The 24,451-nt window shown below is 40.2% G+C and overlaps 1 protein-coding gene across 4 annotated transcripts in view; it reads left to right on the forward strand.

Annotated features, from left to right (window-relative positions):
• Positions 1-24,451, forward strand: part of drp2 (dystrophin related protein 2) — a 151,757-nt gene that overhangs the window by 82,610 nt on the left and 44,696 nt on the right. For all 4 annotated transcript variants that reach the window (XM_069694302.1, XM_069694301.1, XM_069694298.1 and 1 more), the window contains exon 3: positions 16,083-16,239. In XM_069694302.1, coding sequence (XP_069550403.1) covers positions 16,083-16,239 — 157 coding nt within the window. The remainder of the gene's footprint in view (positions 1-16,082; positions 16,240-24,451) is intronic.

A 24,451-nucleotide genomic window follows, 5' to 3' on the forward strand; every position in this document is an offset into this window, starting at 1 on the left:
GCACTGTGTCTATCATAATCACCACTGAATGATTATGAATATAAATAAAGCAGACCTTTATTACTGCAAGCATATTGCGGAGGCTATTCAGCCATCTGTAACTATTGTGTAAGAAAAAAAACAGTACGAGTGTGTGGGAGGTATTAGTGAATTTATGCTATTTGCTCAATTGAGACTCTTTGTTTTATGAAAGGATGAGTTCTTTCTTTAATAGTTGTGTAATTCCCTCAATGGACAATTGGGGAAATATCTAGCATTTCTGCTTTGTTCTTTTGTTTTGTGTCCATTTGCCTGGACCCTAATAAAGTTTGACAAAAGGATAAAAAAGAACTCATGGCAGCTTTCTCAAACCAGGATGTGTCTGAAAGAAGTATCTCTTTAAACTGTAAGAAAAAACAGTGAAGCTCCTCCCGCTGTTGAATTCCATCTTTATACTCGATTGATCCTTTTCAAAGTGAAAATGTGCTTTTACTCCAACAAATCCATGTGCGTTTCTGAAGCTATTGGAGTTGACTGTGGTGGTAATTCAGCAGCCCTTTTGAATTAAAAGGGACAAATTGACCCCTGAGTCACTGATACAGAGAATGAATCCTCTTGACTTTTCCTCTAGTGCCGCCATGAGGTTCCTATTGCTGCTTTTGAGTGAAATGTATCACAGCTATTGGATTGATTGCCCTGAAACTTAGTTCAGACATTCATGTTCCCCTCAGGATGCACTTTGAGGATTCTCAGACTTTTCCTGTTGTGCCATCATCGGGTCAAAATTTAAATTTCTCCGGTAAATGGGTTTATGACCAAAAACCTGATAGACTAATAACATCTCCATCAGACACAGCTGTACTCAATGTGTGTAACTCAAAATTACACCCAGTAAACATCAGCGTGTTAACATTGTTATTACGAGCATTTTATGTGTGTCTTACAGCAATACAGAGGTGCTACCATAGCTGTACAATCCATCAGAACTGCTTGTAGCAGATGGTCAAATAACTCACTCTGTGTTTGATCATTTCCATCACTTAAAAACTCTATTTTCTCTGAGACCACTGCTGCACTGCACTACTACTACTAATACTTTGGCAGTCAAACAAAAAACAGCTTGTTGCTGAGTCACCACAAATCTCACCCAGTGTAGAGTTTTCTCTGAGTGTTTCTTAGTCATCTGCAGGTATGAATTGGCTTCCTTCAAACAGATTTACCATGTAGCTTAGCTGATTACAGACTCAACCGTATTTGTTACAATATCAGGCATTGTTGAGGTTCGGGCTGTGCCACATAGTGGCGGGCCCACTGTTCTGCACTGCAGGGAATGCCCACAGGGGTTGGTGTGGGTAGCTCAGTGGCATGCTATGAATTTATTTGCTGCATGGCTCAGATAACTGCAGAGAGGCACTACCCACGCTCAATGTATGTCTGAGGGCAAAGGGAGACCTCTGAGTCTGTTTTTGTCAATACGACAATGTTCTTGTCTCTATTCACAACTATATCTCTCCATTGGTGCCCTTCTCATCCGAGCTCTCTATTATTCCCATTCATTTTCAGTCTCTGTCTTTTTGCTTTTTTTTGTTGCTTTTCCACTCTTTTGCTTCTTCTGCTGTTGCATTTTTTTTTTCTCTTGTTCTTTTCCATCCTCCTCCTCTATTCTTTTCCACATCCGCCTATGCTACAAGCACCTTCTAGAGACAGTCTGACCTTAGTGCAATGCCCTTTGATGGTTCTGTGCCCCATCTTCCCTACATTACCTTCTGGAAAACTACAGTACGATGCCTGTAGGGCTATTGAGCTCCAATTACATGTTAATTATAATTAGATTGTTCAAGGTCCGGGGTGAAAACCTAATTCTGCTGTAGCAATGAGATAGCAGGTGGGACTCTGTTGGGAGATTCAACCATCAATCATTCTGTCGCTCGAAAGGAATAGCTTTTGCCGTCACTGCTGTCTGAGAATCATTCTGAAATTCAGTGGTTTATTTCTGGTTAAGAAAAAAGGCAGCGTTCTTCCGAGGCATCTTGTATGTATTTGCTCTGTCTTGCATTGTTACTCCATAACACTGATGGATGAGCTTTGAGCAGCAAGGGCAAATATTGCAAATGTAACCCAGATTTTGGGTTATCTTGATTTTAAAATTGTTTCCATTTGTAAGCATTTTGTATGTCTTAATCAATTGCTTTAGTCATATAATAATTAACCCAGGCCTCACACAATTTTCCATTCATTTTTTTTTAAGAGTCTGCCATTGCGAATCACAATGTGTAAAGACTGGTAAAATGAGAAAACATAAAAAAATAAGTAGAAATACAGCTTCAAGACAGCATATCTGGTGGCAGGGCTGAGAAAACAAACGTTGATACACTTTAATGATAAAACAAACCATTGGGGAGTTAGGAATAATTTGATGAATTACCCCGAGCCGTGTGTGTGTGTGTGTGTGTGTGTGTGTGTGTGTGTGTGTGTGTGTGTGTGTGTGTGTGTGTGTGTGTGTGTGTGTGTGTGTGTGTGTGTGTGTGTGTGTGTGTGTATGAAGCTTGAAATTAAACAAGAGTGAGGAGAGCGCTGAACTGTGCTTTCTTACCAGTGATCTGGTGCAGAACAAATCAGAGGTGATTAGAGACAATGTTGGACTTTTTTGGACTGCTACAGTGTTTGACTAGCAGGAAATAAAAATCTGGTTTGGTGCACACACTGCACTCAGGCATACTGAATGGTTTATAGCAAATCAAATCCCCAAAGGAGGGAAAACACTGCTGTTGGAGCTACAAGAACAATGAGCGGTTGAGGATTGGAGACACATTTTCAACATTAGCCCTCTTTACAGGCAGACTTGCATACCAAGACCTGCATGTGGAGTCAAAGGTCCATTGAGCCATAGATTTTCTGGGTGCATAAAGGTGCTTGGCTTGTAAGTGTTTTCAGATAAATAATCAGGGAGTTGTAAATTAAAATGGGCTGTAATACAAAATGTAACCAAAGATTTCCAGTGTAATTGTTTGAGTACTGATAATGTTGTTGCTGGTTCCGATTGGCAAATGTAGTTCCAGTGGAAGAAAAAAATAAAATTAGGAGCAATAATAGTGATAGTTCAGGGAGGCCACAAAGTCAATAGTCATAGTCTTGATATGTCAACAACTGCTCCAAAGCCCACATCAGCTGATCCTGAGGCCGGCCCACATCAGATGATGCTCAGTTGATTCATTCGCAATGCATTCATTGGCAAATCTCAAACAAGGCGCATTATTTAAGATGTTCAGCCTGCCTACAGTTCCTGCTTCCTCTGCCAACCGCTTTGCCACTCACCACCACCGCAGCTCCTCCTTAATACTACGTCTGATTTAATCAATGTCTTTTCTGTTGTCATGAATGGAGAAATATTTATGGCTTATTAGTCAAACCTACACGGTGACAATAAGTTATGTGTTTTCCCCTTTTTACTGTTTAATTATCAATTACAGTAACAGCAAGTTTTGAACCCTTTTTTCGCCACAAATATTTTATGAAGTGTTTTGATTTTTGAGTGTTTGCTAACTGCCATCATGACTTGTTGTTAACTGGCACATTTTTCTGAAATATTACTGATGTAAACAAACCTTTCACATCACCAAAAACTGTTTTTCAGTTGTTGTCTGACAATTTTACGGTGAAAACAATTTTTTTTAAATGAAGGGAGCATTTGGATGAAAAAGATGGATGAGAAACATTTTATAGGTGTTTCCATAAAAACTAAAAAAAAGAAAAGAAAATATGAGACAGAGGCAAATTACCCAATACAATAAATTTCTGTTTATCAAATTGAATAGTAAATAATATAATTAAATAGTTCTTGTACCTGTAGCAGCAAAATGTTCTCATGTCCAAACCATGAAGCTGAACATCATGTTTCTGATCTGACAGCAGAGACTACGGTTCCATCCTTACATACTGGTTTCAAAAACATATTTTGTTAAAATGGTAGTGATTTTTTCCCCTCGTCTATGGCACCCGGCTATCTAACTGTTGCTGTGCAGAATCGTTCAAAAATACAATTACCATATGTTGTAGATTTGCACACACGGCATGCATTGATTCAACTTTTCATTTAACTCTTTTAGGGTTAAATGAAAAGCTGTAAGTCGCGGAGTTTCCCTTTACAGTCTAATTTTTCTTCCTTTGGTCGTCTCAGACAGTGTTGAGCTCTGAAATGAATTAGAATTCAGTTGAGCTCTGTTTCCATCACGGCTCTAACAGGATTTATTTCTGACTGCTGTGCATCTACAAAACTTTGGTGCCAGAAAGTGTGTTGCATTACAACTAGCAACAATGAGCTATCCTAGCAATTGCATATTTAAGCTTAAATTATTCAAGGCAAAGATTTTAATTTAAATAAATGACAGTTAAGTCACAATCTATTTCTGACGTAACACAAAGACGACTGAGCCTGTAGCCCACTGATGAAAGCTCCTGCATTTGTATTACTCTGAACTGAAAGGGTGTCTGTGGCGACATTCACATGAAAAATCATAAGCTGAGCAAAGATTGTGATGTGTTTTTCATCATCGAGCACCAGTTGTTCTGTCAGAGGGGCAGGCAAAGTTAACACAACAGGGTTGCTCTTCAATTGCCAAATCACTGACGCCACACATGTGGCACTGTTTGGATCTCTGGGACGTAAAGTCCAAAAACACAGCTATAATTTTGGATTATTTCCACAGGTGGCGCCACAGAGAACAAAACGGAGATCTTTGGGATTGTAACTAAATTATTTAAATGTTTAATCTTCTGCTTTGATACTTTTGAAAACAATCTTAAAATATTGTCAATCTAAATGTTTTTTTTTTGGTATTTTTTACAATACAATGTTTTCAAAATGTACAATGAAAACAAAGAAACAAACTAGAATTAAGAAAGAAATTGTGCTCCTTTGGGTTGTGCAGCACCCTCTTTGAGAATCCCTTGCTAATACTACATCTGTAGTTTGTATATGTCAAAGTTATTTCAAAGATCTGGACATACTGAGGACTACTACTTTCCTGTGAAATTACAGATTAAGTTTGTAAGTATGTGAATTCACTTAACCTCCGATGATGATTACGTACAGTATATATAGATACACTGTATAATAATTTAGCTCTTTGCCACTTTGAAGCAACGTTTGCAGAGGAGTCCTCTGTTTATGTATGTCCATCAACATCTTCGTCTCTGCTACTGTGACTGGAAACAATGAGGCTAGATTTATATAGTCATGTCTAACTTGTGTTGAGTAAATGTTGCGTCTAAAGCATGAAAACAATAAAGGTTTTCCATGGTGTTGTCATTCAAAAAAAAAAAAAATCATATAAGCACTGAAAATAACCTCAAATGTTAATACACATCGCAAAGTGTAAAGACCAAAGGTGACGACACTAACACAAATGTGCACTGCATGTAGATATATGCTAATTAATGACTAATTAGACTAATTACAATGAACTATAATCATACCATATTCCCAAAGAGGCAAGCAAACAGTGACTGCTGATTAACACACAGGGACCCAAAAAAAGTGACATTCATTAACAGACAAAAGAAGAAAATACCTGAAGAGAGAGAAACAAAGAGTTCCCCTTTACTCTGTCATTGACTCAATCATTATAACTGAATATGCTGACATCTTGGCTTATTAAATGGGAACTTGGCAGTCTTTCTATTGTAATAATTAAAACACATAATCAGCAGCAAGGAGAACAACAGCAATGCTCGTAATAATGACTATTAATATTTGTTTATTTCGACGAAAAGAGGACTTTACCGAAGGAGGAGTTGGCGTGATTCATTCCAGCTTTGTGTGATTGGGCTCTCCAGCTCACAACTATTTGTTAGAGTCTAGTTCAGCTGCCTGGCCTGCATTACATTGATCACACTGTGCTTTAGTGAGCCACTGTGATCAATGACCAGTACGTGATCTGCATTGTCTTACCTAATCACCCAATTTCCTTCTCCCATATCCCAGTCTTGAAAGTCTCTTTAAATAGATCATTTTACAAGAATGTGTCATAAACTTTCTACATATGTCTGCTTCTGGTTCTGCTCGCTCTGCCAAATGTTTATAATGAACATTACATAACTATCCCAAGTTATTCTGCACTGGAAGTCAGGGAGGACACAATACTGTCACTCCTCAGCAGGATCTGAGCAGTGGCCGCAAACAGGTGCTATCAGTCTGGTACTGCGTCCTATCTCAATTTTTACTCAAATGTAGGGTGAGAATGGCTGGCGACGCGAAAATGAGCTGCTCACACATTGTGAACAAACTGAATGGCTTTTGGAAAAAAAAAAAAAAAATTCTATAGGAAGCTAAATCCAGTTTTGATTGAACAAGCCGATCCTCTAAAGGATTTGTAGGAAATAGCCTTCAAAATATTGTTTGTCAGTGCCCTGTAAGACGAAGTATTTTTTTATTTGACGCCCCCGTCACAAGAAGATAATTTGTCTGTTCCTTCCACAGCCCTTACAAGTCTGTGTTGTTATTCTGTTTTATGATGTGACAACACTGAGGGTTTGGAAGGTAATGCTAACAATGACCACATTTTTATGGATAAGGAAAAAAAACTAAACAGCATTGACTGTTGGTAAGAAGAAAATAGCGACCTGTTGTGTTAAGGTCTGACATGCTGATGCCGCAATCATTGACCTCCTTTTGCTGCAGACTTTGTCGTTTTATAACATCACCAGAGGGCTTTGTTAGTTAAGGGTTATTTTTTGTTTCTCTTTAGAAATGTGGCAAGAAATATTTAATCTGGCAAGGCAACTAAACCCACTAAGGATAGGTCCACCCATTGGATAGCTGAAGAATGGGGGTTCCTGTTCTCTGCACATGTCTCATTACAGTATTTATGTTTAAAAAAATTATGTAAAAAAAACTCTGAATTGGTACAATAATTCCACACGCGCACAAGCATATCCCCTTACAAATTCTCTCACCAACGCATTGAAAATGAATAATGACTGATATAAAACATGTTTTCACAAGACACACTCTTAACATGTCCACTATAAACTCTGTTTTACTGTCTTGTCTCCACACATATAGTGAACATACTGTGCATTGATTTTAAGAGAGTATTGGGATTATCCGACCATTTCAGTAGTGGTCCTGTGACTCTTATTTGTCATCTTTTATTATTTTCGAGTGTCTCCATTTCCCATAACACCTTTTACACCTTCTCCTTCATCGGCTGGGCTAAAAACACACCGAGAGTGAGTCAGGTAACAAAAGGGGAAAAAATAAGGCTCCTTCTTTGTATGCGTCTGTGTATGCCCATCTCTCTGTTTGTACTTCTGATGTGTACATTTGCATTTTCATTGACATTCAACATTGTTGTCATTTTATGCCTTTTCAATCCAGTGCACATTGTTCAATGCAGGCACATCATGAATAAATACTGTCTTCAGCACATAAAGAATTTCAGCCAGAAACACATATAATAGCATGACTGTGTTTACTGTACAGATTAAGTCATCTCTGTTCACGCTACAGAAGCATGTGAGTTTCTGTTTGGACAAATTGTTTTACGACAATAAGTATGATGTGATTGAGTGTTTCTTCTTTTATTGCTTAATGGCGATTTGGAAAACAGCCTTCAGGTGTACTCATGTAAATCATGACTTGTCCTGAAAGAGTAGCTTCTAAATTGCAGCACACAAACCCAGAATCAAGTGTAAACTGAAGTCATCCTTGTTAGATGATTTACCTTCTCTAAAATGTATTTGTCAAGTCAGTTTGTTTTAAAGTTTGTGTTGTCATTCGGATCTATATGCATGCAACTTTGCCTTGTGAAGCCTTGAAGAATTTGTACCAGGCTGTCAGCTGCTGTATATCTTCAAATGTCTACAGTATTTTCAGTCATGGGGAAACAGCCCCAGTGGCTGATCTGTTCTTGTCACTCATGGAGTGTGTTTCCCACATATCTCAGGAAGATGAGTTTTGGAAGACACGCTTTAGGCAAGGCATCAGTAAAATCGTCCACCAGTGAAGAGAAGTCCCTGAATGCACCACGCACGACACACCCCACCCCTGCTGTGCAGAAAATCAAAAAGAGAAGCAGAAAGAGAGAGAAACAAGAGAAGGCTGGCAAACATGAACATGCTGTTTGCATTTTACTGGTATCACGCCACATAATTTATCGATATTGAAGTTTAAAATTTGTATTTTACTTGAAAATAAGCTTTACAATGCAGCAGGCATTAAATTTGTGCACACAACATGCTCGGTGCGGGGACAACAGCTGTCCCAAGTGACAGTGATCAGGTGTCTCTGTGGGGTCTTATGTTGACTTTCCATTACACTGAAATACGTGTGCTGTGCTGGTGTGATCAGAGCATGTGACGGGGGCACATGTGTGTCTCTATACAATCAAAGGGACATGGGTTGTAGTTTGTATTTTGCTAAAAGTTGAACATTTGTTGAATAAAACAAAACATTTTGCAGTTTGGTAATTGACAAAGAGACATTAGGAACACACCTGTTGACATAACCTGCTCATTTCACAGTTCAGTTTTGACTGCATCTTCTTGTGTCGATATTTCCTCACAGCATTTACTGTAGAAGTGAGTCGACAAAAACAAAAGTACTGACCTGTCTATGTACTTTAGAAGGTCAGTAATTTCAGACAATTAATTTGTATTTGGTAGCTAACATCGCCTAATTATTTCACAATATGTTGACTTCTCTGAACTGTGCATATCAAGAAGCTACTATGAGACTGGTTAAGGATTAATGATGGTCAAACAGCGAGACAGGGATTTGTACTCCCATAAGAAGAAAATGAATTCACGCAATTAAATCATGTTTTTGCATTTAAGCATTAAAATGGGAGATTACAAAAATAGCAAGTTTATTTATATCTAACTTCATACTCAATCATACAGAAAAGGAAAGTAATTTCTCTCTTCCTCGTGTATTTATCGATACAGGTGGTTGTGCTTCTCTCAGGTGTTGTCATGTGACTCCACCTGGACAAACATTGTTTTCATCTTTTATGCATATTTCAAAATGAGCTCTTGTCTTTTTTCATGGCAATAGTGGTTTCCTGCCACATGCTACTGATGCAAAAGCTATGTAAGTAAAACACAAATCAGAAGAGCAATAAGTCTGAAAGATGTAGGACATGGGAACTGTAAAGGAGAGTTGAGCAGGACGACTGATCATTTTATCCTGTGTAGTGTATCATAGTGGCCGACAACCGATGTTGTATTTGGGGATCCCTGATTACAAAATTAGCATGTCAAATGTGCTTTTTACCTTCTTGCAGTCGTATGCGACTCCCACAACATGACTGTGATGTTGACCAATAGAAACACAGAGCACTCGACAAAGTGAAACACAGGATGACAGACAGACCACATGTACTGTCCTCTTTTGTGCAACCCACGCATCCACAGTCGTTCTGAGATTTTCCAAACACAAGATAATAACGTTCATGTAATCATTTGTTTACATTTTTGTTTCTGGCAGTTGGTCACAGCCATCTACTTTCTAATGACATCACGGAAATTGTGAAAGACGGAAAGCTATGATTGGTCGGTGACCAGCGTGTCGTGTGCCAAGTGTCTTGGCCAAGTCACAGCAATAATTTATGACTCATGCGAAGCTGTAATTAGAGTTGATGTATGGGACTAAAAAATGCAGGCACTATATGGAACATTTTTATTAGCATAAAAACAGCCTAAGTCAAAGCCTGGTTTGGAGCCTTTGAATATGCAGCTACAAGGAGGGCTTTGCATGTATTAAAGGTATTTTTGCACAACAAGATGGACTGTAGGAAAGAGAATGGATTGAGAGACTTCTGGTTTCAAGAACACAACCAGAAGTGTAATTCATTATGATGCAGTTGAATTCAGTTACACTTCAGTCAAACTTCTTTTCTTTTTCAACAAGTTACAAAACTCTTTACATCATGACTTTTTCCCAAACTCAGTCGTCAGTCTGCCTGAACCTCAGCCTAAACCTAACAAACTATCAAAGAGTGACAACATGACACAATAAATGTGTGGCATCTCAGTCTATTTTGATTTAAGGCTTTGCCTGCATGGTTTCCCTCGAGATACTGGAAAAAAAAAATACATACACCTTTGAATACTTACCCTTTCAACTAAATGCTGAGGTGCGGTGTTACCGTGGCCCATCACACACCCTCACATTCTTTGCCACCTCTCGCAACATCTCTGCAATTGAGAGAGAGGGAGACAGAGAGGTGGGGGGCTGTGCTCAAAGCTTCTCTGGGCCCCGAGGCAATGCACTAGCAAGCTCCTCTCCCCAGCAGAACAGCAGAAACACAGCGCATATCTCCTATCCATTAATTAATCATCGAACCGAGCACTAAGCTTCTCTCTGTAATCTTTCTTACTGACTTGGGAGTTGGATTTCTGACCATATTATTTACTTTGGATGTTAACTGTCAGAAAATGTGGCGATCCAACAGTAATTAGCATGCAGCAAAGTATCTCATTTGCAACAACACTTAATTACACTGACTACAAAACTTAAGGTTGAATAAACAGAAAGCAATTTTATATTCACATCCAAAACATTGCGATTAGGATTCTTTGCCACCGCTGCCAAAAGTGATGAGCTGATAACAATTCACTGCCATTCTCAAGGACAAACGGATGTTGATTGTTACCTTGGCTGCTGCAGCAGGAATCTGTGTATTCACATTCATAACAAAAATCTACCTCTCTAATGTTGGGGTGGCAAATTGTATCTCTCATGACTTTGTTGTATGAAGCTAATCCAGGAAATGAAAATGTCTGCAATCTTCACCACAACAATACCTGTTATTTTGACAGTTCAGACTATCACATCATGTGTTCTCTGGTGAGACTGGCTGCCATTCAATCTTGAGACTGCTGCCAACAGATGAGTCTGTGTGCGAAATGTGTCCTGTGTCAAGGACAATCACAGGAGGCAGTCTACCGTGTACTCAAGCATCCCCATTAGCCCATTGCTATTGATTATTCCTGCCGTTGTCATCAAGCCCGTCGGCTGTTATTGAGCAGCCTGAGACAGTGACTCACACAGGGGAGTCTACACACACACACACACACACACACACACACACACACACACACACACACACACACACACACACACACACACACACACACACACACACACACACACACACACACACACACACACACACACACAACACAGCACAAACAACCTCAACAATTTCTGTTCCTAGTAATTTTTCTCCTCTGTTGTTCTCAGACAGATACATGCCTTATTTTCAAAGATATATTTTAAACTAAGCAGTTACACAAATAAGCCCAGCTCTTAAAGAACTGAAGGTGAGCCACTGCCTAACACAAACAAACACCTGTTTGCATTCCTAGACTTGTGAGGACATTCATAGTCATGCTGCATTATCCGATCCCTATCTTTAATTTGAAAGGATACAGCAACATGAAACATTTTTCTTATTTAAATAAATATGATGGAAAATAAATTCATCCTCATAACAATGTCCTGTCATGTAATTTTTATTCCTCCATCGTTGTCCAAAGGCCATTAAAACACACCAGCAGCCAAATTAGTGCCCTGGGTGACATGTTTCTGCATTTCCATGAATATGGGCACTGTAGTTTATTTTTAAAACAATCCCACATACACAGTCCTGGAGCCATAAACACTCTGTCGAGCAGCAAATCTGCAGCTGAAAATAGTACCCCAATAAAGACACTGTTTACTCCTGTTTGAGGAATGTATGCAACAAAAATGAAAGAAGAGGTTTTAAAAAGGAGACTCGTTAAAGTTCCTCTTTTAGCATTGATTAAACCTCTAAGTTCTTTTGAATAAAGAAAATCCCTTTATGGCTTAAAGTGGCTTCAATGTAACTTTTGTTTGTCATACTTTTGCCTTCATTCAGGACATGCAAATCTGTCAACATGCAAACAGTCCCAGTGTCTTTCTTCACCCACCGCTCTGCCATTCACCTGCGGTTTGAGCTGGTAGCCTGATATTATGCAAAGCTCCACCATGTAAGTTGATAGGGCTGGTTCTTTGGTTCTTGAATCCATGTTTTTCAGATTGTCATTGGTACATTGCAGTTCCAAAACAGATATGCTCAGCCCTCTTGTTAACTACCTATTTTGCCCATGATATGTCTTCTAATTGGTTCCCGTTCTAGTTCTTTTGTAGTGGTTATCTGCTTTACACATTGAAGGTCCTGGGTCCGAGCTCCAATGGATCCAGGAGTCCACAGTGCAGCTCTGGCTCAGATAGTAGAGCGGGTTGTCCATTAATCACAGTGTTGGCAGTCAATCAACACCTCCTCCAGTCCATATGCTAAAGAGTCCTTGGGAAAGTGACTAAACCCCAAGTTGCTCCTGATGGCAGGCAAGCATCTTGCATGGCAGCGCTGTTGCTATTGGCGCGCGAGTGAATGTGATTGGGTGGATGGGAAGATTTGTAGACAATTCTGCACTTTCCCCCAGCGCTATTAAGTATTTTAACAGTTTCAGCTCAGCATCTTGGTTTTCCAGCCCTTAAGTTCATAAATTTCATCATCTTATTCAGCAGCCTCTAAAAGAAAAAAGAGAGAGTGGATATTGGATTTACATTCATATGGAGGCCAAAAACATGATTTCCACGTTAATATTGCTAAATGTCCAGTAGATTTATAAAGAGGCAACAGTTTTCTATCAGACTCGCAATTTTAATAAGGTGATAACATGATAGCGTTATAACATGATAGCGTTATGATAACGATTGTTCGTCTGACCCCAAATAAAATCAGTAATAGCCACTTTAACATCTGTTCAAATTAGTCTTTGCAAAGATATAAGGGTTCACACATACTACCTGTTTCCTCTTTTGGTCCTTTCTGGACCTGTACACTCAAACTCCCTGACATCTCCAGATCTAAGGCCGCAGAACTGGGCCCATGAACAATACTTAAATTGATATCACAATGCTTCAGTCAGACTCTTATACTGGCAAACTTTTAGCCTTGGCCTCCCCACAGCTTAGAGTTCTTCTTGGCAGCACCATCCATGTGATGATGATTCCATTACAGCACAAGCTCCATTTGTCTCACCCTCTGTGTGTGTAATGGAAACAGCAGTGATGGGTGAGTGTGCTGTGAACTGTATGTGTGTTTGTTTGTGCATGATTGTGTGAATCTCTGCTGCGTGCTTTGACGCATTTTGAGTCTTCTTTGCAAAAGTGCCAGAGTCATCCTTTGATTGATGACCTTACTAAGACATATCCAAAGCCTGGGTTTGCACTGACTTGAAACAGAAACCTTTCTCCATCCATGGTGTGTGCGTGTATGCGTGTGTGTGTGTGTGTGTGTGTGTGTGTGTGTGTGTGTGTGTGTGTGTGTGTGTGTGTGTGTGTGTGTGTGTGTGTGTGTGTGTGTGTGTGTGTGTGTGTGTGCGCGTGCGTCCGTGCGTGTGTGCGCGTGTATGTACAGTATGTGTGTGTTCATCCCTGTTATGGACTGAAAGCCTGTTCTGCAGGGGCCACGGAAAAGCAGTTCCTCCCTGATTCAATTATGACAGCAAGCAGAGGTGGAGGGGGAAACAAGAGGCTAGGGGACATCTCAGTCTCCTTCACACAGGTTTTCTGACACGGGGGTTGAAGAAAGAGGCCTATCAATTTTGAAATGTGCACTTACAAGCTTGATTTCACCTTTCTGTCTTTTTTCCCCTTAAAGCTTTTTTTCCCACATGCCTTCCTGCAACTGGCATCCCTGAAGTGATACCTAATCCCTCATGTGTCAGAACTCATCTGTGCCAAATTCAATTTGGAGGAAATTGCCTTGCAGTCCTTTTTCAGTCACTAACGTGGCATTGCTGATGGTGTCATGCTAATGGTGCAGGTCGGAAGATAATGAATGAGCGTAACCATTATAATTTAGCAGTATATAAGTTAACCCTGTGTATGGCAGCATTTCACAAGTCTGTTTAGATTTAGGCTGTGAAATCCTAAAGCGTTGCTCTGATTTGACTTCTGCTGTCATCTGAATATCATTCCAGTTATGTTTTTTGCCTCACCCTCTCGTTGTGAGCGGTTACACTTGGTCTGTCCCTCTTTCTGACTCTTGCTTTCTCTCCCACTCATCATTTCTGATGTGACTGCTGGCAAACTGTGATCTGCAGGAATAATGATATTTAAGTGCTGGTTCCTGGTGTCTAATTGAAACACACACACACACACACACACACACACACACACACACACACACACACACACACACACACACACACACACACACACACACACACACACACACACACACACACACACACACACACACACACACACACACACACACACACACACACACACACCACCCCCAACCCTTCAGTGCCAGCTGTGCAACTGATACAAGAGCAGTGCTTCCCCAGACATCTCGTGGTGCTGGCAGGTGGTGAGCAGATAAATTCTCTGTTATTTGTTTCTGGTTTCCTCCAGAAAACCTGCAGCAGTCACCTGTGACCTTGTCTCTCACCTTGTCATGCATGCGCCACAATATATGTCTTTGACTGACAGTGTCGTGATGTCCCTCTACAGTAGGTTTGGCATACTTTATGTGATGCTCTATATTGGTGTGTTTGGGTTGCACAAATGCACGTTTTTGCTTTGATAGCACTCAATTCTGTATATTTACTGCTGAGGAAATTGACTGTTTATGCCCTAAACCTTTTGGTTGTTATTGCTACGCCTGTCTAGCTTTCTGCTCTGTCACATGTACAGTTTACAGTTACGATGTCAGCAGCTTTACCATTACATTTCTTAGTAATCTTTGACACAACAGGTCATTGATTTCTGACAGAATTAGACTAAAGCAACATCTCATTTCTTGTCAAAGTAATATAAATACTGCACTGTTCACATACATGTTTACTAGCGGTCCTCTTCCACCTTGCCTTTTGGCCCACACTTCTACACATCTTGGCGTATTTCTGCTACTTGTGTGGCCTCTGTGTGCAAGAAATATGAAGTGGCAAACAACTCATTGAGAAAAAGCTTCAGAATACTGCTAGAGGTCAAAAACTCCACAGGGAACCCTTGGTGTATGTGTTAAATCATAGATTATAAGTTTGGCCCGAGTCCAAATGTCAAAAAAGAACATTGGAGAGCTTCTAACGTGACCTGTAGCATCTAGCTACATATGCTGGTTATAAACAGGGATTTCTTTTTAAAACTCAGCGTGTTTCCCTTCAAAAGTTAGGTAATGATTTGCTAACTCTTAAATTGGCTCAAGTTACTACTGTAGGAGGTACTGTATGTAGGGAATGTTACTGTTTAAGCTCACCTTTGAGTTAATGAACCCAGGCTATTGAAAAGATGCCACCAAAGAACCTTACTTTAGATTGTAGTAATCTTATGCACTTTACTTGACAGACCTGCAGTGACTTCTTAAGCAGCATACTCAATAATAATAATGCCATGAACAAAATTAATTTATTAATGTATTATCTCGAATAACAATTATCTCCGATCGATGCCTGTTAAAAAAAAAATCATTGATGGCAATTCTTAAATACAACATCCAGATACAGCATTGTTCAGGGTGATATGATCAGCATGGTGTGACACATATCAGGCATATTTTGTAATGACAGAAAAGCACAGACCTTCGTGTGGCTGAGTTCACAAGGCCATTTTGAATGTACATCTTAACAGTTTGATTTGAGCACTTCTTGAACTTGATATAGCTGTCCACATTGAGAAATACTCAGACCAAGAAGGAACTGAAGGTCCTATGCAAAATACCCAAGAAGAGGCCATGAATTTCAATAAGATGTTTTTATTTGATTTAAAAAGACATGCATAATGCTTACAAACTGACCTGCCACAATGTAATAACAAAAAAAAGATGTCAACCAGATGATCATTGGGCAAATTACAGGTCCTGTAGTAATATGGTAACCCATGCCTCACTATTAATATGCAAATGAGACTTAAAATCTTATATATTTGACACCTTTGAGGATGAATGTTTTGGATGTTTCCAAGCTGGATAGTGGAAGGTGGTGCAATATTTGGTTGGTGTGTTGGAAAATGTTACTATTTGCTAAACTAAACCTTGTGTGTGCGTGTGTGTGTGTGTTGGCAGGGTGCGGCTAGAGGCCTTCTCCGACAACAGTGGGAAGCTGCAACTCTCTCTGCAGGAGATCATAGAATGGCTGACAGCCAAGGACGAGGAGCTGTCGGAGCAGCTGCCCATAGGAGGCGACGTGGGGGCCGTCCAGCATCAAAGGGAGTTCCACCAGGTAATGCGGAGGATAATACCTCTTCAGTGCAAATACTGATGAGATGGAGTCTTTATTCTGTCCAAAGGGAAATACATTTCCACAGTAAATGCACAGCATATTCAATCCTCAGTCAGTATATTCAGAATATCCACACATATAGCCAGACTGTCTATAGGTTCATACTGACGTGAAAATAGAAATACATAGATAAATTCAGTGGGGCGTCACTTTAGTGTTGTGTGTGAAGGAAGGGACAAGACTCCTGTTACATTATAGAGTGGCGTTCTCAACTTTAAAGCCCCACTGTATACGTGTGTCCATGTGGGAGCAATGTGGAAAATGGATTGAGGGCAAGCCCAGGGGCACGTGCTGTGATCTGGGCAATGTGTGTGAAGGCCAGGGGTTTTGAGGCCACTAATTTTGGAGGCATTGCTTGTACACAGTGCGTCAATTTTTCTTTTCTAATTGGTGACACAGTCAAGGCACACATATTGTAGAGGAGTATTCTGGGATTCATTTTTCAGAGGAGGTGAAGAACAGAATAGCATGTGTGGGGTTTGCAGATGATAAGAGGGGTTTCCTGTCAGAAAGCTGAGTTTATTGTTCAGTCTGAGTCAATACTAGATAGCTGAAACTTCCTCCAAGCACAGCTATCATTGATGTCAGTGATGGAGGTGGGGCTCTGTGCACTGCAGTGTGTGTAGGAATCCCCAAACAACAGTTCAAACTTGCAGTGCAAACAAACTTGAGCCTAACCCCTTCTTCCTATCAAATGCCCACTTTTACGCTTCTGTCATGCGTCAACCTAAAAAATGAAGCAAACATGGAAGTGGCAAAATCTGAAGTTCCTCGAATTGCCACTTGTGGCTGGCTCCAAAAGCGAGTCAATCCCCATCGATTCTAATTTTGAAATGCCTAATTTTACAGCATAAATAAACATGTTTACAGCCAAAAAATGGTTTCGATCTCTATAACTCATTACAGCAGTACAATGTTTATGTAACTATCGGTTTAAATTGTACTAGGATGGAAGTTACGCATAATTTAGGGCGGGGCTGCTTTGAATGACAGGTGGGTGACTTGACAGTTGGCTAGCTGCCTGCAGGTTTCAGCAATCAAGCGTCATTCGGCCCACCTCAGCACCACCTATGCACCACCTCTTTGCCCATTTTTTGATTAGCTGGGAGCAATGCTAAGTCAGGCGCTGCCAAGATGACAATGGCCAGAGCCAATCAGAACTGAGCTTTAGAACTGCTCGTTATGGAACCTACAGGTGATGCAATTGAGGCTACATCCAATTTTTATGTACAGTTTATGACTCCTAACAAGACCCGGCCCACAGTTTTCGTTTCACTCTGGAATACTTTAAATGCTGTTTCACTGATACTTCTAGTAATTTAGAAATAAGGTTACTCTCATTTAACTAGATTGAACTATGGCCACCACTGACAATTTGTGATGTCATCAAATGTATGTGGGTATGTCAGATCGACAGTCCTAAAGCCCAAGATATTTCATTCTGTAGAAATCAAAACAAGTTAAAGTACCTAAAGCTCTTATTTGTGAAGCTGAACCCTTTAATTGTTAGGCTTTTTTTGCTTGAAAATGGACTTAATAATTAATCTATTAAATAAATTATAATCGACAAACTGATTGCTTCTCTAGATTGAAAAATTAAGCCCCAGATTGTGTTTATTTGACATTTAACTGAACTAAAAGGGTGTGTGTTTTGCAGAATTGGGATATCCAGTGATTTAGTTTTTGGTCCATTTAACCTGGCATGTTCACATACTTATTCACAGCTGTGGATTAGCTGTAGCAGGATAATGGGCTACACAGACAAAGACACTCAATCTGCACAGTGTAACCATAGTTTTAAAATATCTCAGTGACTCTTAGGCAAGAAAACACTTTTATTAACATTGAGCCCTTGGAGGATTAAATGTTTCACCTGTTTGTTTTCATCTCTTTCATCTATTAACTGTGATGAAAGCCACAAACAAGCTTCACCAATTTTAATCCAATAGGATTGTGAGCCATTGCAACATTTTATTTGTGTCAATAGTAAAGTTTAAGACTGTAGGGAACATCAATTAGAGTTGCTGACAGTGACAGTGTCTCCTCCTCTCAGATAAAGCCCACATGGTTCGATGATTTGAACTGGCCTTTAAATCTCTTCAAGGGCTTGCGTGGGAAGAAGGGAAAACAAGCTCACAGACTCAAAGACTAACACATTGATCACTTGCACAAATCAGTGTTTGTTTGTCTGCCCCCTGGATTTTTTTTTTTTTATCTTTGTGTTGAGAACAAATAACCAGGGGTCATAACTTGACTTAAATTACTGGTCTGACTTTGCAGGACACAGTCAGGAGCTTCTGTGACAGGAGCTCCATTGAAATGTTGTCTTTTAATTTTCCTTTTCAGCATCACAAGCAGGCTTCTTAGAGTCATGTACACTTACATGTGTGTTTCTTTTATCTTATCTTCCTGCACATCTTCACAGGTGTGTGTCGGCATGTTTTTTTTGTTCATGTTCACATTTTATTGCAGGACAACTTAGACCTTTAACAGCCTGTCGAGTATGTATTACCTCACCTGGTGATGTCATTTGAAAGCTTGGTCTATAGTTGTCCGTAGTAGATTCATCACTAAACTGTGTCGCTGTTAACTAACGGGGTATAGGTTGTGTTGCTGATCCAAATCTACAAACACTCCCATCATCCAACATGTAGCGAGTTCAATGTCTGACCTTTACAGATAAGCTTAATGAGTTTAAATCAGTCAAAACTCAGTGTGGTGTTGTGAAGATCTCTTACTCACCACATCGTTGTCATGCTTTCCATCTATACTGTATGGGCTGCACATTTAACACAGAACATCAGACTTCCAAGCTCTTTTAAATCAGACTTCTTTGATTTAGCAAGTCAGCATAATGACCGGAAGTTTCAATATTACTGTATGTCAGTGCTGCTTATTGGAGAGATCAAAGAAAATAAATGGCTTCCCTGTGTGTCAAATGATAACACTGGTGAGACAGCCACTGAATTACCAGGATGTCTTTAAGGGAGGGAAGTCTCTCCACTGAAATCTTTTTAATTGACATGTTATATAGCCCCATGTGCACTGTAAGGGGACCTCGTAAAAATGGTAGAGACAGGAATTGCCCAACAGGCAGATGTGTGTGTGTGTGTGTGTGTGTGTGTGTGTGTGTGTGTGTGTGTGTGTGTGTGTGTGTGTGTGTGTGTGTGTGTGTGTGTGTGTGTGTGTGTGTGTGTGTGCCTGTATGTGTGTTGTAAAGAGGGTTGGCCTGTTCAAAAATATCTTGAGACAACAAACAGACTTTGATGCAGCTGCTGCATCAGTCACTGCAGTGGAGAAAATTCTTTTAATTATCATTTTGGAAATAAAACAAATAATGAATTCCAGTAATGTCTTAATCAAGAAAGAATAAAGATCCAAATTAAGGCTTTAGAAGTATTTGAAGGTGTGTGTGAAGGGTAGAACCACTAAAGTACATGCTGTTGTGATTATTGCTCCTGTGTGACTGCCTATTTGGTGGAATGCTTCCTGGGATCCTCAGGATATTCTTTCATTTCCCAGTAAATCACCTTTGTCGTGAGTGATGTGTCTTGCAAACTGGGACTGCTGTAGACATGCGCGCGTGCGCACACACACACACACACACACACACACACACACACACACACACACACACGCACACACACACGCACACACACACGCACACACACACACACACACACACACGCACGCATGCACGCATGCACAGTATCCAATATTCGCACACACATATAATTGGTTGTGTAACTACAGTAGAGTTTCCCACTACACCCTCTTTCCAATTTTCTGTGCTGTCAGTTTGTGCAGTGTGTCTGAGAGGCGACTTGTATTGACAGGGAGGTTTGTGGCTTCTGCTTCAACCCATTTCATGTCCCACTTTGAGTGGGTGGTGCACGGTGAAACCAGCCACCCAATTAACAAGACAACAACCAAGAAAAAAAAAGAACACTTTTACACTTCACACCATCCTGTCCCCTTTTTCTCCCACGTAATTTCTCTTCTCTTTTTTCATTGTCCTGTTTCTTGGCCCTTCTCATCCCTCTTCCTGCGCTGTGACTGTTGACATTATGTTTTAAGGTTGTCAGTCCCATTCCTGTGAATGCGATATCTCAGTAACACCTTGAGGAAATTTCTTCAAATTTGGCACAAATGTTTACTTGGTGTCAAGGATGAGCTTATATGAATTTGGTGGTTAAAGGATTGTGTGAACTGGCCAAAAGTCAATAATTAATGCTAAGTAGGACAATATTTCACACAAATGTCAAAAAGGATAAAATGATAAAGGATGACGTTTCATGTACAAAAGCACAAAGGTCAACTTAACTGTGTCTTCATAATGTTCTGAAAAAACACTTTTCAGGCCATTATTAAGCACCATAACTCAGGAACAGAAGGGAAGGTTGTGACAAAATTTCTAATCTTTGGTGTCCACGTTGAAACTATGCTGATTGTATACTGCAAATGTTCTGTACTGTCTGGTTGAAGACCTCCACGTTTTAGAATTTGTAGCTTTTTTAGAGCAACGTCCATGTTCGAAGCATCGTCTACTGTTGTCTCTACAACTTTGTGTTTGTCAGAATCATTGGTCAAGCATGTGAAAACATGCAAGGAATGTGACTGTTCTTTGTTTCTTTCAATGAATTTACACACTAATAGTGTAGATTCGCAGTAGAAAACAACAACAAAGCTTAACAAAACTTCAAATGCACTGATTGCATTTAATTACATTTTCGAATTCTTTCCCTTTCTTTTAAAGTCTTCTCTACATTTTTTAGTTTGGATGAACTGAAACTTGATTTGTTTGTGGAGGCATACAACCCCAAGGCGGTGATTCTAGTTACTCATGCACACTGTCTGCCTTTAATGCTTTAAAGTAGCATTTGTTGTTTCTTCTTTCCACCTCTTTCCCTTTGACACTGATGGGGCTATTTAGTGATGCACAAGCCCCCAAAAATATATTGTATTCACTGTGAAACATCATCATATCTCCCCTCTCCTCTCCTCTCCTCTCCTCTCCTCTCCTCTCCTCTCCTCTCCTCTCCTCTCCTCTCCTCTCCTCTCCTCTCCTCTCCTCTCCTCTCCTCTCCTCTCCTCTCCTCTCCTCTCTTCCCCACCTCTCCCCTCCCCTCTCCTCCCCTCCCCTCCCTTCCCCTGAAATGTCCCATTTTCAGTTCAGCACGCCTTTATAATCTGTGATGCCTCTGCTTCCCGAGCGTATGGTCGCTCTAAAACTTTTCCGACAAAGCAAAGAGGGAAATTGCCTCCCAGTTTTCTATAGAGAATTAAAGCGTTTTAAGAAATGTGAATTATTGATCTTAAGTGGATTTATTCTGATGTCGTTGTGTGGTTGAGTTCTTGCTGTACTACATTTGTGTGAGTGTGTGCGTTTGGCTGCATGAGTCTTGGTTTGGGAGCATGTTTACTCTGGGTGTATTTGGGGTGGTAATAGAGGCGTAAGATACATTTTGGAGGATGAATGTGTGTGTGTTTGGATTTTGGGATGACTGAGCATTTCAGCGATGGGGGGGGGGGGATTGTGTGTGTCTGTAGCAGCTGCAAAATCTTCTCGACATAGGAAACATGAAATGAAAATGTATCCGCGTCTGTGTTGTCAGTAGCACATTGAGAGGGAGCATCCAAAGTGAAGAGCAAAAGGACTGCCGTCAACATGTTTAGAGACCAAGTCAATGAAGCCATTTCTTCCTCCTGAGCTTTTTTACGCCATGCAGAGGCCTAATGTATCTTAATCTGATCTGAAGGCTTCGCTCTTAATGTTCCTTCAACCAAAGATAAAGCCTCTGAGTGTGAAATTTAGCTGGAATTAAAGTTTTAACATGACAGCTGGCTCAGGGAATCCATGGCTCAGCTCCTCTTTGGGCAGCAAAGCAGCTAAAAAGAGGATGGAGAGAATAGAGAGCTGAGGAGGTGAGGATGAGGAGGGAATTTGTGATTGGAGAAAAGAGTGAGAGGATGAGGAGAGCGGCAGACAGCAGGTTTTCTTCATGACTGTTGCCCTGGGAATCTTATCTCATGCCACAGCTCCCCATCGTTACACACTTTTGCATGTTTGCTTGGTGCCGGCTGGTGTTTGCTGGTGTTTCATTCTGAGCTTTCTGTTTAACTCTGCTCGCCGTGTGTTATCAGGCCTGCCGGGCTCTGGTCCTGGGGTTTTCAAATAGGCACCGAAACGCTGTCACTGCTTGGGTTCACAATGCTGCTACCTCCAGCTAGTAATACAGATTTTTAGCTGAAATTGTAATCTCTTTATACCATAAGAGGATTGAGAACGCTGGCTTCACCTAAATAAATTACTTTGAAGAGAGGGAATATCCCTGGCATTAATTCTCACACCTGCAGTATGTTTTATACAGAACAAAGATTAGTGTAGAAGAATGAAGAAGGTTGACACACTGGCTTTCTTCGAGGCCCTGGGGAGGCTCGGGGTATCTGCTCAATGCAAAAGTACGAAGTTAACGTGTGTGTGTGTGTGTCCCCTTACACACTGAGCTCAGTGTCTGCAATTTGCATAGTGAGTATAGTTGAATGTGGACCAGTGGAGTTAGGCTCTCCAGCTAATTGGCACTTGTCTGCTTGGAGGCCAGATGAACAGTACTCCCAGTAGGTTTGGTCTCTTATTGTGCCCTGGGCTCTCAGTATAAGCAGACAGACATGTAATTTCTTATGTTCCTGGCAGCATATCACTATCAGACTGTGAGTGTTTATATGTGTTTAGTTATCTCGTTGGGATATTTTTTTAAAAATATGAACACTGACCTTTTTGAGACCAGTAGTCCTCAACCCTGTCTTAATGAGGCAAAAGGTCATTTCTGAGGTTGTGGTAAAGTTAGGAATAAGGTGTGATTTGAGGTTAGGTTAAGGTTAGAGTTAGGCCAATCGATGCTGCACAAACTAATTGTGTTTGTGTGTGTGTGTGTGTGTGTTTGTGTGTGTGTGTGTGTGTGTGTGTGTGTATGTGTGTGTAGGTAGGTCGTGATTCCTTGAAGTAAACGATGGAGTCGAGCCGGGCGGTTTTACTCCATGTGTTCCATTTTTTTTTTTTTTTTGCTTACGTGACGTCGATAACCATAGCCATAGCCGGAGGAATGAACAAACGTCGAGGATGAACAGTCAAGGGTCACTGTGACCTCACTAACTACATTCCTGGGCATAAATCACAAATTCACAAGATAATTATGACAAAATTTCACACTGATGTCAAACAGGATAAAATAATGATGTGATGACATTTTGTATCTAAAAGGTCAACTTCATTGTGACATCATAATGTTCTGCAGAAACACTTCTGGCCATTATTCAACACTGTAACTCAGCAACAGAAGGGGAGATTGGGACCACATTTCACGTTTGATTGAATATTGAATTAGTGACACTAATCTGGGGTGTCCACTTAGAAGCTGGGATAGATCTTCTGTGTGTGAGGCATCCATGTTTCAAAATTTCTAGCTTTGCGGCAACATCTATATTTATAGCATTGTCTACTGTCAACTTTATTTGCCAAGCATCAGAACACATAAGGATTCCTTCAAAGTCTTTACTACATACTGTACATTATATGAGTTTGGACAGACATGGGTGTTAACTGTAACTTGACTGGTTGAAGGAGGCAGATATTGTAGTCTTACCTACGTTTTTGCTTCAGCCTGATGTGGTGAAATCTTTAGGCAAGACTATGTAACTTTCGAAGAAGATATAACACATAAAATGCCTTACAAGTTAAAAGTTTATGAACAATTAAACACGAGCTTGTTCAGTTCAGTAAAGTCAAGAGATTTTGCTGCTATCATCTCATTCGTTGTCAGGTTTGTTTTACAAAGATAAATTTTGACATTGTTTTAGGATTCATTAATTTTCAGATTTTAAATATGTTCAAATTCTGTCATTTATTAATTGATTAACTATTATTTCAAACTAAAATGTTTTCCTCTTTGATGCAATGTGGTCACAGTTTGTTACCATGAAAATACTTCTTAGCTGGTGTCAACAATTGTTATGAAAACCTCAGTCTTGGTTGTAGTTCAGCTAATTTTTAAGGCTCAACATTAATCAATTAGTATTTTTGTGAGACCTCTTAACTTGCACGAGACTAATCGAAGAGCCGAATTAAGATTCGCTTAATTCTACAGACCAGTCT

The sequence above is a fragment of the Brachyistius frenatus genome, unplaced genomic scaffold (assembly GCF_029030835.1).
Source record: "Brachyistius frenatus isolate BFR_SWC_R1_liver_20210118 unplaced genomic scaffold, ASM2903083v1 Contig_17, whole genome shotgun sequence".
Taxonomy (NCBI): domain Eukaryota; kingdom Metazoa; phylum Chordata; class Actinopteri; family Embiotocidae; genus Brachyistius; species Brachyistius frenatus.